The following is a 17,391-nucleotide window of genomic DNA, read 5'->3' as shown; positions in this document are numbered from 1 at the left end:
AAAAAAAGTGAGCTCTACAGCTCAAGTTACATAGTTTCTCTACACAAGCACATGTTCAAGCAGCTTCTATATATCAGAGAGTGGTAGGCAACTAAATCTATTGTCTCAACTTATTATTTTTCTATCAAATCTTAATTTGCTGTTAATATCTATAGGATTCATATGCATTAATCACGAAAAAGTACATCTTTAAAATTTACTGTTGAACTCTAAAGGTATTGGTCAAGGTAGCTTTGATTACAAATTCTTTTGATATTTCAAAACTGTTTCTTGCCTTATCTTTTTTTTAAAAAAACGATATTACCTCATTTCATAACGCTTATAGTTTACTCAACGAATCATTTGTGTCAATGTTTTGTTAGTCTATATTAGGCCTCATTTTGTTGTATTGTGTCTAAAAAATACAATGTAGCCAAAATTGAAACAATACTTACACGTGTGTTAAACATTGTTTTAATTATATTACCAAATGTTTAAAGTGCCATTCTGAATATGATAACTACAGGGGTTTGGGGGGGTTGATTTCTTTTGTAGAGCTTTACTTTTACTTCTATGAGCTTCCTGAAGAATGCATGATGTTAAGCTGAGGTCTGGATTCAACCTGTGGCCTAAGTATCCTCAAGTTGGTTGTAGCTTGGCCTCCAAAGGCCTCTGCCTTCTAACCTGACTTTTAGCCATGGCTAATGTGTATGGTAGTATAGAAGGTGGTGGTTATATATGTTCACACTGACAGTCCAGTCTGTAAAACAGGGACAAGACTTTAGCCAAATGCACTTATTAATGATCTAGGAATACCGTTTTTCCACAGCAATAGTGGACAAGGAAGTGGATAATTGTCAGTCAAAGAGAGAACAGAAATTTCCCCTGATACTCTGATAATGTAGTAGACATTTAGAGTCTTGTCCACGAGATTGCAGATGATTGTGTGGTTACTACTAGAACATGGAATAAATTAAAGGAAATGAAGGACAAGAAAAAAAAAAAGTGATCTCTAGAGAAAAAAAGAATTGATATATGCAGAGCTCTTGCAAACCAAGAGAAAGATGGCCATGCAACAGAAAAATGGCCGAAGGTCATAAACATTCTTAAAAGAAATATGAATGGCCAAAAAATATATAAATAATTATTCAGCTTCAAGATTAACAAAGACAACTTAAATAAATTTATACAAATATAACCACTTATGAGACATATTTAATCAAAGTGGTAAAAATTAAAAAGGTGAATCCACGCCCCCCATGATGTGAAGTGAACAACAGGCAATTTTCTATACTGATGATGATAGCACAGTATAGACCAAGTGCAAACTTTCTGGAAGGTTATTTGGCAAATACATATCAAGATTCTTTAATATGTTCAAAACTTTTGAATATTCTACCATTAGAAATCTATACTAAAGAAATAATCAACTTCACAAAAATATAACAAAGATGTTCATTCTTTTCTTTACAGTTAAAACTTGAAGGCAACCTAAATGCCCAATATTACGTTATGGAAAATTGTGCAGCCATTAAAATGATGTTTATATTTCTATTTAATGACATGGGAAAATAATTCATATTAGGTTCTTAAATTTAGAGAAGGGCAAGCTAAAATGATAGAGTAGGATCCCATTTTGTAAAATCAATTATATATGTGTAATAGAGTTGCACAGAGAAAATGCTGAGAGGATAACTCTGAGAGATTAGATTAGTGGGTATTTTTATTTTTGTGCATTATATTTTTCCGTATTTAAAAATGAACATATATCAGTCTGGTGATTAGGAAAAAAGGCACTGCCATTTTGAAAATATAAAAGGTGTAAAAAGTAAGAAACAACAGGACTAACACATCTGCCAACGTGCGCAGCTCAGGAATGCCTTTAAATATAAAAATGAGAACTCCAAAAATAGAGCTACATTTTCCCCAATCCATTTCCCATCATAATAAAATACCTGAAATGGCTTATAATATTTTTTAACTTAGGAGGGGAGGAAAATTGCCATAGACTTGTTTCCATATGTGAATGACACTTTTTAAACGTAGAATTATGATGATGATACTAATAATAAAGCTATTAAAATAATCTGTGAAAATGATGTTTTATCCTTTATAATACTTTAAAGATAAATTTTTCTATTAACATTCAGAAGAGGTTCCTCGTGAAAAAAAACCAACTAGAGGTCCCGAGAAGAATCAAAAATAGGCTGAATTTTTTATATAAGTATGAGAAGTAACACCTGCTTAAACAGTCGCCCAGCGTGGCCTGGGGCCTCTCAGAGGCAGGCCGAAGAGGAGGAGCAGGGCGACTGCAAAGCAAGATGAAAAGCATGCCACTGTTTGTGTGGTAATGATCACATTTGCTATTATTTCTTTTTCTTCTCATTTGTTGAAATAAAATTGGGGTGTCGGGGGAGATGCAGCTTATGACTTAGCCGTGCATTGCATTTCATCCTCTGCTAGAAAAGGACTTGTTAAATATCTAAATCATGACTAGACTCTTCAAGTTACTGTGCCATCTTTTATCATTGAAAATGACATGAGGGTTTTTTGTCTTCGTGTTTTCCCCTCTGCAAGGTTTTGATTCTTTCAGAGGATTTTAAAGTATTTCTTTTTAGTCAGTTACACTCTTTCAAACATGCTCTTCTCCCCGCTCCTGCAAATCTGGCCCTGTTTCCCCGCTTTGTTTTGCCTGTGATGTGTTGGTCGCCTCTGCGCTGTTTTTCCGTAGTATCAGCTCCAGAAATGACAGCGCTGGCTCTCTGCCAGCTTGCCCCAGGCACTGCAGCGCAAACATATCAGTGAGCGATGATACCTCAAAGTGACCTAGTGGTTTCTAATTTTAACATGTAATGACAATTTTTCAAGTAAATTCATGGAAGTTAGAGAAAAAGTTCACAGCTGATAATAAAAAGTGATGGAAAATTAAAGGGAGAATGTAAAATGCTTCATTAAACTCTCTTAAATGTAGTAAATACCAGAACTTCTTGTTTTGGCCATTGGCTAAAGACGTCTCAATGTGACACAGGATTCTGTCTTCTACTACACGTAAAGGGTCAGTTAGTTGCTGAAGACCAGAAGCTCCTTAAGATGGCTCTTTCTGGTGCTGAAGATTCCAGAGACGTTTTTACAGAAAAGGCCAAGTGTGTAATCCAACTGTGACTTTCATCATCCTTGTTGATCGGCTGCAGGAACGGCAAAAGCTGCTCAATTGTTTCCGGCTCTGTCCACCACACCTTTGAGACTCCTTTCTCCTTTTCATGAAGGCGCCGAGCATCTATCTGACTCAATCGGTCTGCACTCAGCCCTCGGCTAGGTGACGTGCAGAAAGATCTGGATGAACTAATTCATACTGGGACAGACGTGTAAGCATGTAACAATTACATCTGATGAGCTCGCTGAATTCTCATAACAACCCTGAAAGGCCCAGCTTCATCCTTCTTTTTATAGATGAGGAAACCAAGACTCCAAGAGAGTTAAGTAACTTGCCTCGCCCATGCTAGTAGGGGTGAACTCTAGTTAAACCACACCCCCAACTTTAAATCCCAGCATTCTTTCTATGCTAGCACTCTGCGCCTCATGAAATTAACGTATGACCCCTTTCCGGTATGTTTTCATAAAGGACGAACCCTTAGCTCAGTGGAATGAATCTCTGAATAGGGAAATTTCAGGCTGTAATGATGACCATGGTAAGACTGGTTTTTTTAAATACAGGAACCTTTCTGCTGATGCTTGCCCTCCTCCTAGATGGCCTATACATTGCCTAATCACAAGTTTCTTCTCCAGTTTGCCCTGCATTTTTCTTCTGATTTATTTTTGAACCTGTGTAATTTCTGACATCTTTGCTCCAGGTTAGTTCTTAAAGTCTGAGAATGCAGAGATTATAATTCTCACTCAAAAACGGGACTGATTTGTGCTAATCATGATATTTTTTTTGGATAACAATCTCTCTTGCAGAGTATAATAAATGAAAAAAGTCAATGGAACAAATCCCCCAGAAAGCCATTTTTTTTGTTGTTTGCTTCTGCCTTTGTAGAGGGCTCTACTCTCCCTAGGTACTACAGTCCCAGATCTCTCTTCACATATCAAATTTCCATGTTCAGCCTCTCCTGCTCTGTTCAGTATGAAAAATTCTACATAGAGCAGTATTTCCTCCATTACCTTCTATCTCTGTGGATTTGTACCTACGTGGATTTGTAACTTATCCCATTTACAAAGCGGTAGATTTGCAAACCTAATTCCAAGGCCTAGAACAGTGTCTGGCACATTGTAGAAGCTCATGTACCACTGCCAAATACATGCATGAAATAATTATTCCTATCCATCCAGCATCTACACATTAGTCCTCTCCCTTCTACACTTGTACCTTAAATACTTCAGATGCATGAAAAGCGTGGGGCTTCTTTGCAAATCTAACAAGCTCTCAGAAAAAGAACTGGGTATATATACATCAGCCAGATATGCCTCATCTGACAGATAATCTTTTCTTCCAACACACATGCTGTGGCCTTCACATTGTCTATAAAGACACAGATGCCATAGGCAAGCCTTTTGTCTGTAGATATACAAAGAAATCTTGCAATAATCCTGAAATTACACAAGCCTGTTACACTGGTCACTTTCTGCAGGTCCATGATACACATCCTCTTCCCCACAATCCCAGGGAAGGAATACTATAGACCTCTTGAGAAAGCACTGTCAGCCCTACAGGAATTTTCCTAGGAACAAGTAGCAAAAGAGCCCCCGTATCTCTTTTTAAGGAAAACGTGATCTTTGGCACATCTAGATCTGAAGGGTAATAAGGCAACGTAGGCCAGGCTCTTGGTAGAAAAAGAAAACAATGACTCCAATTTGGAGTGCAGTGATGTGTGCCCAGCGTGTTCAGTATGGTGAGTTCACATTCAGTGCACACTACACTAACTGCAAAAGATGACAAAGGTGCCCGCACCATGAGGTTCAGTAACTTTGCTGGTGCTGATACAAATGACACTTGGCACCAATGTGACCTGACTCAGTCACCAACCCTTAAGGTCCTGCTAGATCCCTGCCCCACACAATATTTCTCTACACACAACTAAAGGGGCTTGACTTTCACCTATAATCAGACCCAACCCAGAAAGTAGATTACTTGTCTGCTCACAGAGGATTTAAGTCCTATTTTTCAGATGAGGAAACTGAGGACCAGAGAAGCTCAATGCAAATATAAGGTCAAAGAGTTCTAGAAATCTAGTGTCTAGACTTCCAGTCCAATATTACCAAGGGTGGGTGAGTAAGGGCACTCTATTGAAAACATTAATCTTATGCTAATAAGTGAAGAAAGTGAATGCAAATCTGTGCATATACAATACCATCCCAATGGTATGAGAGTAACATAAAAATGAAAAGCATGAGAGAGAAGATCTGGAAGGAAGTATTCTAAAATGTTAACAATGGCCATGACCAGAGAGAGGTATTGTGGATGGTTTTTTAAATTTTTCTTAATATTTCTCTGTATTTTCCAAATTTTCTGCAATAAATCACACTAGTTTTATAATATAAAAAAGAGAGAGTAAATGCTACAGAATATCCAACTCTGCTAACACTAGTCGCCATCTGCATTGATGGAGACACATGGGTAGGCGAAGCTGAAAAAGCCACGGGAAGTTAAAACAGCAAACTTACCCACTAACTGTGGGAGAGAAGCAGCCTCCCGGTCCAGCATGATGGATCCTTTCTCCATACACGTCCTCAGCTCGAATAAGCTATGAAGGGACAGTGTGGCCACGTGGGGCTTGCTCCATCTTTCCCCACCCTGTTCCACTTTTTCTTCAAATTTTATCCACCTAGGAAGACCAAATTAATGAAGAACAATTAAAAGTGTTCTAACCTCCTCTAGAAATAGCAGTGTCAACCCCTCCATCTCCATCCCCACCAGCACTTCCAAAATGTCTCCTTTTGTGCAGTCTTGATAGCTCATCATTTCGTTAATTACATAATTTTCATAAAGACACCTAAATGGAATCACTAGACTGCTCTTTCCCCTAAAGTTAGAGAGGAAAACAGCAAACCAAAAGAAGCCAAAGCATCCCTGGTTTTATATCTGTCTATATGTGACTATGAAAATCTCAGGAATGATTATTTAACTAAACTTTTAAAATAAGATAGAAAAAATATACATTTCAAAAATTCTCCATGTGGGCAGAGCCTACGGTGTGTAGAAATAGCCACCATTCTGAAGATCCTGTTGTGACTTCACAAGACAAGTTCAAATAAGGTGAAATATCAGAGACGAACCAACATTTACCTCAAATATGGGAAAAACATGATGTGTGTAGTAGGGTGAATGTAAAATTTCCCTTTGTTGATGCTTAAAAGACGGCCAGCATGTTTTTCTCTGTCTTCCTTTAATATATAATATTTTCTCAGCTGATACATGTTCCCCTCTCATTGAGATGCTAATAAAAGCTTTACCCTTCAAGTGTGGTTCCACATGTGTTTAAAAATACACAAGCTCAGTGAACAACAGATCTATCCTGATAATAATAGATCTCCTATTAACCTTAGCCATGGAACAAACAACGCTCTTTTCATAGCTTCTGCTTTCTAAGACTACTAGACATTCTGATAACTTAGCAATATACAGCAATAAAAAAATTAATGGAAATGAGAGCAAAACACATTTGACAGACTTTATATCCCACATATTACACACACAGACACTTCCTACACTGTTAAAGGAAAACAGGAACGCATCATCATTTTGCTATTCATCATGATCCAAACAAAAGTGCTCTTTTCTTTCACTTCAAACCTTCTGAAAGGTATTGAAAAAGATAAAGAGAGGGTTAAAAATTGTTTTTCTGCATTCTTCACCCAAAGGTTTAATGATTGAAAAATGTTTTCCTAGAAAAAGCTAAACGCTCACCGAACTCACCAAAGATGAGAACAAAGGGCAGAGATCAGAGGAAGCTCTACATAAGGTATTATTTATAGACCTCTTACCACCCCTAGAGGAGGGGAAAAAAACACATTAGTAGAATCAGGAGTGAAAAATAGATCAAGAGATCAGCCACAATGTCAAAGAAAATTGAGAATTTTAATCAAGCCTGACACTCATGATTCAGAAGCAGGTTGGCCATCTCCAAAGCATCTCCCCACCGTGCTGCTCTCAGGCAGCCGCTCACAGCCTGGCAACTCCCACAGGTCAATGGCCACCTCATCTCCAACCTCACCAAGATTCTAGGACCCTTCGGTATCTCCCCAAAAATGTAGTTGGTGGAGATTCTTAGACGTTTGCCTCACTAGTTAAAAAGTCAACAACACCAAAGAGGTTCGAAAGCTTCAGGACTAGACTTGGTTTATTTCTACAAAAGTGGTAGAGATATATTCCAAAAAAGAATGAAAGACCCCTAATATTCTTTTGTGTCTAGGTTCATGTCTGTGTGTCTCATTAAATTAGTATTTCTTCACGTTGGCTCAAGTTAGAGCCAGAGAAATAGGAGGAAGTGGGATGAAAAAAAAATGGCAATCTTATATCATACCCTTATAGAATTATATGGATTTAACCAAAACAATAAAAAGAAATGAGTTAATTGGGGTTATTACAAGAATAATCATTTTATGGAGTATATTACATTGGTTAACATCAGGTATATTGTATTTTCATGCTTGCTCACAAAATCTCTAACCATGTTTATTGGTATTTGGTACATGAATCATATTTACATCTGATGTTATAATTTATTGCTCAAGATAAGACTCTAGAAAACAGAAGATTCCATTGCATATGAAATCAAGTCAGGATTATGTAGAATTTATGTCATCTATAAAGTGTGTAGTGACTCCTTGATTCTTATTCTTAAGAATGTACTTATTTTTAAGGGATAGAACCTTTGGTCATAGAATTTAAACCCCAGGTGAACGACAAGGGCCAACTAGGAACTCTGTTAAGTGGAGTGTTTTAAAAGGCCTTTATTTCCCTCTTATCTTTCCTAAATGAGCTTCCCCTTCCGTCTGTCACCATTAACCTGTACTGCCAAACCTATTGCATAAAAGAAAACTTAGCCTCACTTACACACAGTAAGTGACAGTGGCTCCTTTCTGCCATCATCCTTGCTATGATCTGAATGTTTCTGTCCCCTCAATAGTCATATACTGAAATCCCAACCCCCAAGGTGATGGTATTAGGAGCTAGGGCCTTTAGGAAGTGATTAGGTGGATTATTGTCCTTATAAAAGAGCGCCCAGACAGCTAGCTAGCCCCTTCCACATAGTGAGAAGGTGCCACCTCTGAGAAAGCAGGCTCTCATCAGACACCGAATCTGTTGGCACCTTGATCTTGGACTTCCCAGCCTCCAGAACTGTGAGAAATACATTTCTGCTGTCTATAAGCTACCTAGTCTATGGTATTTTGTTATAGCAGCCTGAATGGGCTAAGATAATCCTCAGCTGTCCAAATGATATAAGTTTAATAAAATGGTCTTTAAAAAGAAAAGAAGCAAAACCACTGCAGTCCTTTGTGGCCTATCTTTTATTTATTCCTCTCCATAGTTTATATTGCAGGCAACCTGATGGGACTTAAATATGACACTGAACAAGTTTTAAAAGTATGTTTAGAAATCGTAAATACGAACTAAGTTGAATTTATGGAATGGCATTACTCACCCTCCTGGACTACACAGGCTCTTAGGCCAAGATTTCACCATAAAGAAATGGAAACATAAACTCTCAAAACTAGCCAGTTCCTTAGAATCCGTATTCCTAAGGGATAAGTATTATCTCATAGCTCAGTTTAGCTTCTCTTTCACTTTGAATTCAGTAAATACTGAATGTTGTAATGATCTCATATTATAACACAGCTTACAGCATAAACAGAATTCTGGGATAATGCCTATTAAGTTCCTTTAAAACATATCACTTTAATTATTCAAGGAACTGATTATATTTCCAACATATGCATTTAGACATGAAATACTGGTCTGGCCATTTAAATAGATCATTTGCAGGTAGTTTCATTCCAGAAACTACACATGCTATGTCTATCTTCCTCACATATCAAGGACAAACTTGAAAAAAAAAAAAAAAAAAACCTGAAAACTACTCAATTCAAATCAGAACCCATTAAAGAAAAGGCTAAGGCAAAGGTACCAAAGTTCAGCCTATCCAAATGCCAATGAATCTGCAAAGGTGCTTTAGAATCATATAATTACATCTTTTTTTTACAACAAGGCATTTTTACTGTAGAGTATACTAAAAACCACTATCTACCCTTCATAATAACTATGAATAACCATATATTTGCAACAAGTTTCCTACTTTTCCTTTTGTTTCAGTATCTCACATGTTACAGAAAAATTCATTTCAGAAGTTGGCTTTTTAAATGCTTGCAATTACAAAACTGCTGTAAGCTTGGAGGAGGGGTTCATTAGGTGAAGTTTATTTATTCCGAGGTCTCAGAAGAATAATGATAAAGTACTTTGCAGTTTAACAGACTTTGAGTGACTGCCAACCAAACAACATTCGCTCTTCTGTTGAAGAGACAGAAGACCCACTGGGAATCACTGAATTTTGCAACTTTCCAATCATATGATTAAATACAATTGAGAAAAAACAAGACCTCTAACTTGAAAACGTGCCAGTTTTACAGTGGAAAATAGAAAATAGAATGACCCTTACACCAAAATATAACCCAACTACGTATAACTGTTGAAATGACAATAAATTTCTTGCTAACTAATAAGTACCTCATGACACATAGAAGAAGCCAATGCTAGTGTGCCCCTGGGAGAAACGATGCTTTTAAGGAGAATTCTTAAATTTCTAGACCAACTATGAAAGGTATTGTATATAATTACATAGATATAACTACATAGAATGACACAGAAAATTAAATTTCGTGAGCCTTTGTCTTACAGAAAAAAATAAACTTGGTCTGAAGTGGAGTTTCCCAAAGTAATCCAGTAGAGAAAACATGGAGAAGTCAGTGTAGATTGGGGAGAGAAAGGTCTCTCTCCAAACCCACATGCAAGTGTATGTGTCGGTGTTTTATGGCCATGCCCTTAAGTCAGGTTCTTCAGAGGCTGGGCAGGTCAATTTGCCAAGCAGAAACACAAATGAGTGTTCATTCGTGCTGCCCGACTGGAAGTGAAACAGCAATACCCTTTTCCTTTGTTGGCTTGTGTTCATTGTAACTTGCAACTACCTGGGTTTGGCAGTACACTTTGAATTACACCGGAGAGCGACCTTTAACATATATTCGTTCAACAGTGGTGAAGTCCAGCACTGTCCATCTGAAAATTTTGCTGAAGAAAAACTGAAAGCCAATAATCATTTTTGCAGAGATATCCCTAACTCAAAGAAATAAAGAATGTGGACAAGAAGAAAAAGGTCCTTTTCTCTTGATTTTGGGTCATGATCAAACCTGAACCATGAATTATATACTTTTACCAGTTTGCTTCATGAACCCATTGAACCCACGAATCTCTTCTAGGCACTAAACCCATTAGCTGATGCCTAGTCACCTAGACACTCTTAATGGGAGCATAGTCTTCTTTGCCAATTCTAAATGATTCCATTATAATTACGGCTACATTACTGCATGTCATTATTCTAATGACCAAATGTGCAGAAGTGCTCTTTCAAAAAAGAATGATATTCTCTGCCATTCCATTGATACATACATTTTTCAGGTCTGATAAGTCTACCCTTTGCCCAGGCTTCCACTTGTGCTCTATTTTGGAAGAGCCACTGAGAATTCGAAGTTCTAACTTTTAGGAAAGAGAAGAACCCGGAAAGAATATTAAAAAGAGGGTGGTAGAGTTGGCTGTTACTTTAAACTTCAATAAATAAAGACTTCTCTTGTTCAGTATTACATGACTACTGTGCTTTCCAAGACTTCAAAAAAGGACATTTCCCCTATCATTGAGACAATTCTTCTTATTTTTTGAGGCATATGGCCAACCTGAAATTCCTGAAGTAGAACTGAAACCACAGTAACGCTGAGGCTCTGTGTAGGATATTCTTGGGCAAATTAAATCATTAACCAACTGAAAAGTATAGAGCCTTAAAAGGAAAGGAAGGATGGTATTGAGTTCTGGGGGGTGTCGGCTCACGGTAGAAATGACACTAAACTAGAAAAGTCTCGAGGGTTAGCTCTCTAAGGAATAAAATAGTATGTCGATTGGGGTTTTCACAGAAAAGCAAAGATTCCTCAAATTTATAAGTTGACCAGAAAAAGATTCATGCCACATCTTCACATATAAAATGAATCCCTTCTAAGCACTAAACTCTTATTAGTCTAGTAGGTTTGAGAGCGTTTAATAAGGGGGCAAAAAAAACTATCATGGCTGGAAACTGTACATCACAAATGGAAGTCAGAAATTACTGTGAAAACATTCTAAAGCTCAGTATGTCACAGGAAATAAAGATTAGTGAAAATCTGAACATTTTTGGAGGCATAATTACCACCGAACCTCTCCACAGAATTTAGGAGGAGCAGCAAACGAAGAATCAAGGTTCTCTTTCTCTATTCCTTGATTCTATTAACCAGTGTTTCTTGAGCATGTACTGTGTGCCAGGTGGTTTTAGGCACTAGGAATATAATGATGAACAAAACAACTGAAAATTCCTGCCCTCATAGAGCTTTAATTCTATTGGGAAGAGATAGCAGTAAGATATATAATATGCTAAATGATAATAGGTGCTAAGGACAAAAGTAATGGAAGGTGAGGGATAGGAAGGGTTGGGGGAAGGTTTTGAGTACAGACAGGGCAGCCACTGAGCTGGTAATAGTAGAATAAAGACTGAAAGGAGGTGAGGAAATGAGCCATGCCAGCAACTGGGAAGGAGCTGGGCAGGGAGAGCATGTCGGACAGAGGGGGCAGCAAGTGCAGAGGCCCTGACAGAGTAGCCTGACTGGCCAGGGAGGCTCAAGAGGGTGAACAAGAGGGAAGGAAAAAGGAGAGAAGGTCAAAAAGATCATGGCAGATTGTTCAGGAGGGAAGTAAGAACAGGTGCAGAGACCAACGCATTATGAGGCATTTGGGGTAATCCAGGTAATAAATGATGGTAGGAACCAGGGTTGTGGCAGTGAGATGTGGTGATACCTCTAAATACGTGAACATCTTTGATGGGAAAATAGAATTTGCCAACTGGTCAGATAACGGGGGTAGAGAAAGACAGGAGTTAAGGAGCACCCCGACGTTTCTGGCTTAAGGGACTAGAAGAAAGGACTTGTTAATGAGATGGGGCAATCTGTAGGAGGAGTAAATCTGAAGCTCAGTTTTAGACATGTTAATTTTGAGAATCCTGTTAGCCCTCCAGTTATTGGAGTCCAGTTAAATAAGGAAAGGCGCCTATGCTAGAGATGTATTAATAAATGCAGATGTCACCAGCATATTAATGACCTAGTTTGAAACTTTAACTGTAGGTCCTCTTCTGAGCTTTATCAGTGTCGTGCTGGGTGTGTTGGTGTCTGCCATTCCGCAGGCACCCATCAGTCAAAAAGAGACAAATTGTAACAGAACCCTAATTTGTTCAACTAATATTTCTAAGAAAGTATTATATTCAGTTGTTGCCAAGGCAATCAACTCTCAACTAATCATGCACTCATACAAATATTTATTGAGCAGCTATTAAGAACCAGGCACTGCCAGACACTAGTAATACCACAGTGAACAGAAACACATCGTGGTCCCTACGTTCAGATGAATTAGTGTAATGAGAGAGACCATATGAAAACAATAATATCACATATATGATCAATTTATTAACAGGAACTGTGGCAGTCCTATACAAGAGATGTTACAGAGTGTAGACTGTGAATACTTTTTCTTCCTAGTATAGTATATTCCCAACACACTTCCTCTCCAGCAGTCCAGTCTCTTGGGGACTGACTACATCACCAAACTGGCACATGTGCTCCCAAGGAAATAAAGTGTTTATGAATGGGAAAGTCTTTGAGGCCATCTTAATCTTTAAGAATTTCAAATGAAAATACTACGCTCATCTCCCTTAGTTACCTATACAATGAACTGTGCTCTCTCTGCTTTTCTTGGACCAGCTGTCATGTAAAATACAGTATAGTCTTCATTTGACTGAAATAGAAAACAGAAAACTATACCTGAATTCTACTCCATGATAACTACTCGCACACAATTTCAAGATGAAAATAAGAATATAAGAAGCTCTTAGAGTCACAGCTGACTGCACCAGTATACCCACAAGATTGAAATTTTAGAGTTATCAAATCTCCATAATGTTAGAAAGGAGGCAACCCAATATAATCTTCATCTGATAGAATAGAAGACTCAAGCTCGGGAAGACGATGTCACTTGCTCAAAGTTAAACAGGTCGTGAGCAGCAAAGCCAAGGCTAGACCAAAATCTCCCAATGCTTAATTCAGGCTGTACCCGTGCAATTCTTACTCTCTATTTTCCTATCAGAAAGAAGGTCGGGGGAAGAATGGAACAGATATACTAGTAAAAGTTTTTGCTTTAGAACCATTCTTTTGGAGGATGTTTTAGGTACTAAAATAGTATTTTAGAGAAGAGTTTTAATATACAGATTATTGGTTCTGAGAGAGGGGAATAAGAGACAATTACTAGATCATGGGAAGAAGCTCTGAAAGCAAAGAACGAAGAGCTTCGAGAGAGTACTAGAGATGGCGCAGTAGAAAACATGCTATGAAAAGTTTTAATTAGAAGAAGAAAATATTAGCTATCAAACAGAAGCAATAACATAAGGATGCCCACTATAGATAACTAACAGAGAGAAAATTATCCAGCAAATGGAAAATGAAATATTTAAGAATTAGGTCTTTTTCCTTAATACTACTGTGAGGTTTAGGAATAAAACATAATGATTTTTTTTTTCTGAGCATGGTTTAAGTTATGGAAGGTAAGAAATTCTCTATGATGTCTACTAAACTTTTTAAAAGCAGGTGTTTTCTGCAAGGCTAAGCTACCTAGAAATTCTTGCTAAGGAACAAAACCTTCTCCAACATTAAGAAATGAATTAATTTATGAAGCATCTCCAGTATTAAAAAATCACAAATGGTTGAAGACATTCAATAGCACATTCAACTTTTGGAAATAAAAATAAACCTATAAACCTACAAAGTGTAAGCCTGAGTAACTAAACAAAAAAAAAATCCAATTAACTTGATGAAAATTTGATTACAAGTGGTATAATATATAAAATTGTAAATATGCCTCAGAAAAGAGTTATTTTATTTTCTCCTATAACTCTTTTTTTAAATTTCAGAATATTCCAGGGGTACAAATGTTTTGGTTACATAAATTGCCTTTGCACCACCCGAGTCAGAGCTACAGGTGTGCCCATTCCCCAGACAGTGTGCACCGCACTCCTTAGGTGTGAGTTTACCCATCCCCTTCTCCCCCTTCCACCTGCCCAACACCCAATGAATGTTATTTTCCATATGTGCACCTAAGTGTTGATCGATTAGTACTAATTAATGGTGAGTACATGTGGTGTTTGTTTTTCCATTCTTGTGATACTTCATTTAGAAAAATGGGCTCTAGTTCCATCCATGTTAATATAAGAGGTATTAGTTCACCATTTTTTTATGACTGAGTAGTACTCCATGGTAGACATATACCACATTTTATTAAACCACTCACGGATTGATCAGCACTTGGGTTGCTTCCACAACTTTGCAATTGCGAATTTTGCTGCTATAAACATTTAAGAGTCAGGTATCTTTTTTATAGAATGTCTTTTTTTCGTTATTGGTTATTGGGTAAATACCAGTAGTGGGATTGCTGGATCAAATGGTAGGACTACTTTTAGTTCTTTGAGGTATCTCCACACTACTTTCCACAGAGGTTGCACTAGTTTGCAGTCCCACCAGCAGTGTATGAGTGAGTGTTCCTATCTCTCCGCATCCACACCAACATGTTGTTTTGGGACTTTTTGATAAAAGCCATTCTCACTGGAGTTAAGTGATTTCTCATTGTGGTTGTGATTTGCATTTCCCTGATGATTAGAGATGTTCAGCATTTTTTCATGTTTCTTGGCCATTAGTCTATCTTCATTTGAAAAGTTTCTGTTCATCTCCTATAACTTAAAAGAGCCTTCATACAGAAAAGGAAAAGCTATTGAGTTACTGCTTCTTTATAGCTCATCTGCTCTTACTGATCACAGATGATTAAAAAAATAATTTCTTGCTGACTCTAGAATGACCTCTCTATAAGTAAAACAGCAAACATAAATCCCTTTTCCATCTACAGCCACAGAAGAAGACTTTCACTTATCTCTGCTTTATCTTTCTTAAACTCAAAGCTCCAATGAAGATTTGGTTTTCCTTATTCCTCAGACTGTATCTTACAATATGATATTAAATCTGCGGTATCTTCTAATATTATATTAAACTCATTTCAAACTTTTCAACAAGATACAGAGATCTATGTAAGACCTTCTTTGCTCACGGCTGTATTCCCAGTACCTAAAACAGTGCCTGATGTACACTACTCATTCAAAACACACTGGTTGAATTGCATTGATTTGAACTTATAATTATAGACTATAAATGGTGTATCTTAACATTATTTTGTTTGTGAGAGTGAAATACATTGGTATCACCACATACTGATAACAGTGAAAGCTCAACAACCACAATATATCAAAGTCTTTATATCACATAATTGTTACATGTGAAAAAGAAGATTTAGTCTGGAGTATATTACTGAATCTGTATGTAAAGAAAGCCTTTGTTGTCATGAGATTAATGAAACTTTAGATCTTTGTGTAGTGCTTAACAATTTACAAAGCATTTCCATATATACAGACACATATATGTATATATACACATTATATATACATTGTATAATAATATATTTACATATGTTATATAGCGTATATATTATATGTAGTAGGTATTATTATCCACTCTTTATTGATAATGACACCAAAGTCTAAGAAACTGAGTGTCATGTAGCTAAGAGGCAACAGAGTCTGAAAGTACAGCCAGGTTTCTAAACTCCAAATTCAGGTGAACCTTCTACTTGCTTTCAGCTGGATATCTAAAAGATTACAGGTTTCTACTTGAAATACAGTAGTCTCCCTTATCTATGGGGAATGTATTCCAAGATCCCCAGTGGAAGCCCGAACGCATGGAGGGTACCAATCCTATATACACTATGTTTTTTTCCTATACATACATATCTTTGATAAAGTTTAATTTGTAAATTAGGCACAGCAAGAGATTAACAATAACTAATAGTAAAACAATAATTATAACACTATACCACAATAGGTTTTATATGAATGTGGTCTCTCTCTCTCTCCCTCTCTCTCTCTCAAAATATCCTGCTGTAACGTACTTTGGGTAGCTGAAACCACGGGAATTAAAACTGCAGATAGAGGGGGACCGTCATAACAGCAACTTCGTGCTAACTCTCGTTGTCTTCACAACCTGCCTCCTAGCAGGGATGGGGAATAAGTCAGACAAGATCTCACAGGATATCTTCGCATGTGGACACTGTGGAAACGTATCTCTTGGCTATCATTTTTAGATGCCTGGGTTTATTATCTCTTTAAAATATTAAGATTTACTTCTAATTCCTTAAAAAGTCAAAATTATAACAACACAGATCAATGAAACAATGTTCCAGAAGTGAATAAGGGGTGCTCTGCATCTATGTCAATGGAAAAGAAAAGAAGAAATAGAATCGTCTATTCCTTATTCCCGCCAACACCATGCCCAGCAGCTATCCAAGTGCTAGGGCTAGAGAATGGCACTCACAGGCTCAACCATCTTGCCCTGTGCTTGCTTCCCCAGGTCAGTACTGCAGACAATCAGCTATGCCTCACCTCGCTGTCTCCTTCCACTCCATCTCCTGCCCATCCACGGCCAGCAACTCATCCAGTTCCGTGAAGAGCTGTGGGGGGGCTGGGCTGTCATCCTCCTCTCCCAAGATGAATCGGATGCGTTCTGCGGCAGGAGAGACTGCAGAAGTGAAAATACTGTGGTTAAACACTGGCTGGACAACCCTGAGGAAAGTGTAGCTCCAGGCTCTTCCTCTCTCCCCAAGGTTATTGGGTTTCCCTTCCACATTTTCAGTGGACATCTTCCTTTCTGAGCCTCCCTTATCCCCAATCTAAAGCCAAAAAGAAATCAAGTCCTTCGCTATTCCTTTGGTTTGGAACTGTATCTCAGTTCCCCACCACGCTCCAATTCTGCGTGATGTGTGACAAAAGGACCTTTAGCCCTCAGATGAGCTGAGGTCCAACCACACAACTTCCCCCTCCCTCTCCACTTATGACCCACCCAAAATTATTAGACAGAAACCAGCTTGAACCAATCACATTTTCATACAGCAGTGGGAGGGGCAACAGAGCACCCCACTCCTGAGTTTGCCCCAGGTCCCCACCCACCACCCACCCTCCCCCTGTCCAATGCCTAAAGCCCATGTTC

The 17,391-nt window shown here is 37.9% G+C and overlaps 1 protein-coding gene across 1 annotated transcript in view; it reads right to left on the bottom strand.

Annotated features, from left to right (window-relative positions):
- Positions 1 to 17,044, bottom strand: part of LOC105822803 (electrogenic sodium bicarbonate cotransporter 1-like) — a 146,246-nt gene extending 129,202 nt beyond the window's left edge. The window contains exons 1-2 of the mRNA XM_012659832.1: positions 16,788 to 17,044; positions 5,641 to 5,801 (exon numbers count right to left, since the gene is read on the bottom strand). Of these exons, the coding sequence (XP_012515286.1) occupies positions 5,641 to 5,801; positions 16,788 to 17,044 (418 nt within the window). The remainder of the gene's footprint in view (positions 1 to 5,640; positions 5,802 to 16,787) is intronic.
- Between the last annotated feature and the right edge of the window lie 347 nt (positions 17,045 to 17,391).

This window comes from Propithecus coquereli, unplaced genomic scaffold (assembly GCF_000956105.1).
Source record: "Propithecus coquereli isolate 6110/MARCELLA unplaced genomic scaffold, Pcoq_1.0 Scaffold64, whole genome shotgun sequence".
NCBI classification, from domain to species: Eukaryota; Metazoa; Chordata; class Mammalia; order Primates; family Indriidae; genus Propithecus; species Propithecus coquereli.
Note: the sequence above shows the minus strand (reverse complement) of the source record. Positions and strands in the feature narration are given on the sequence as shown.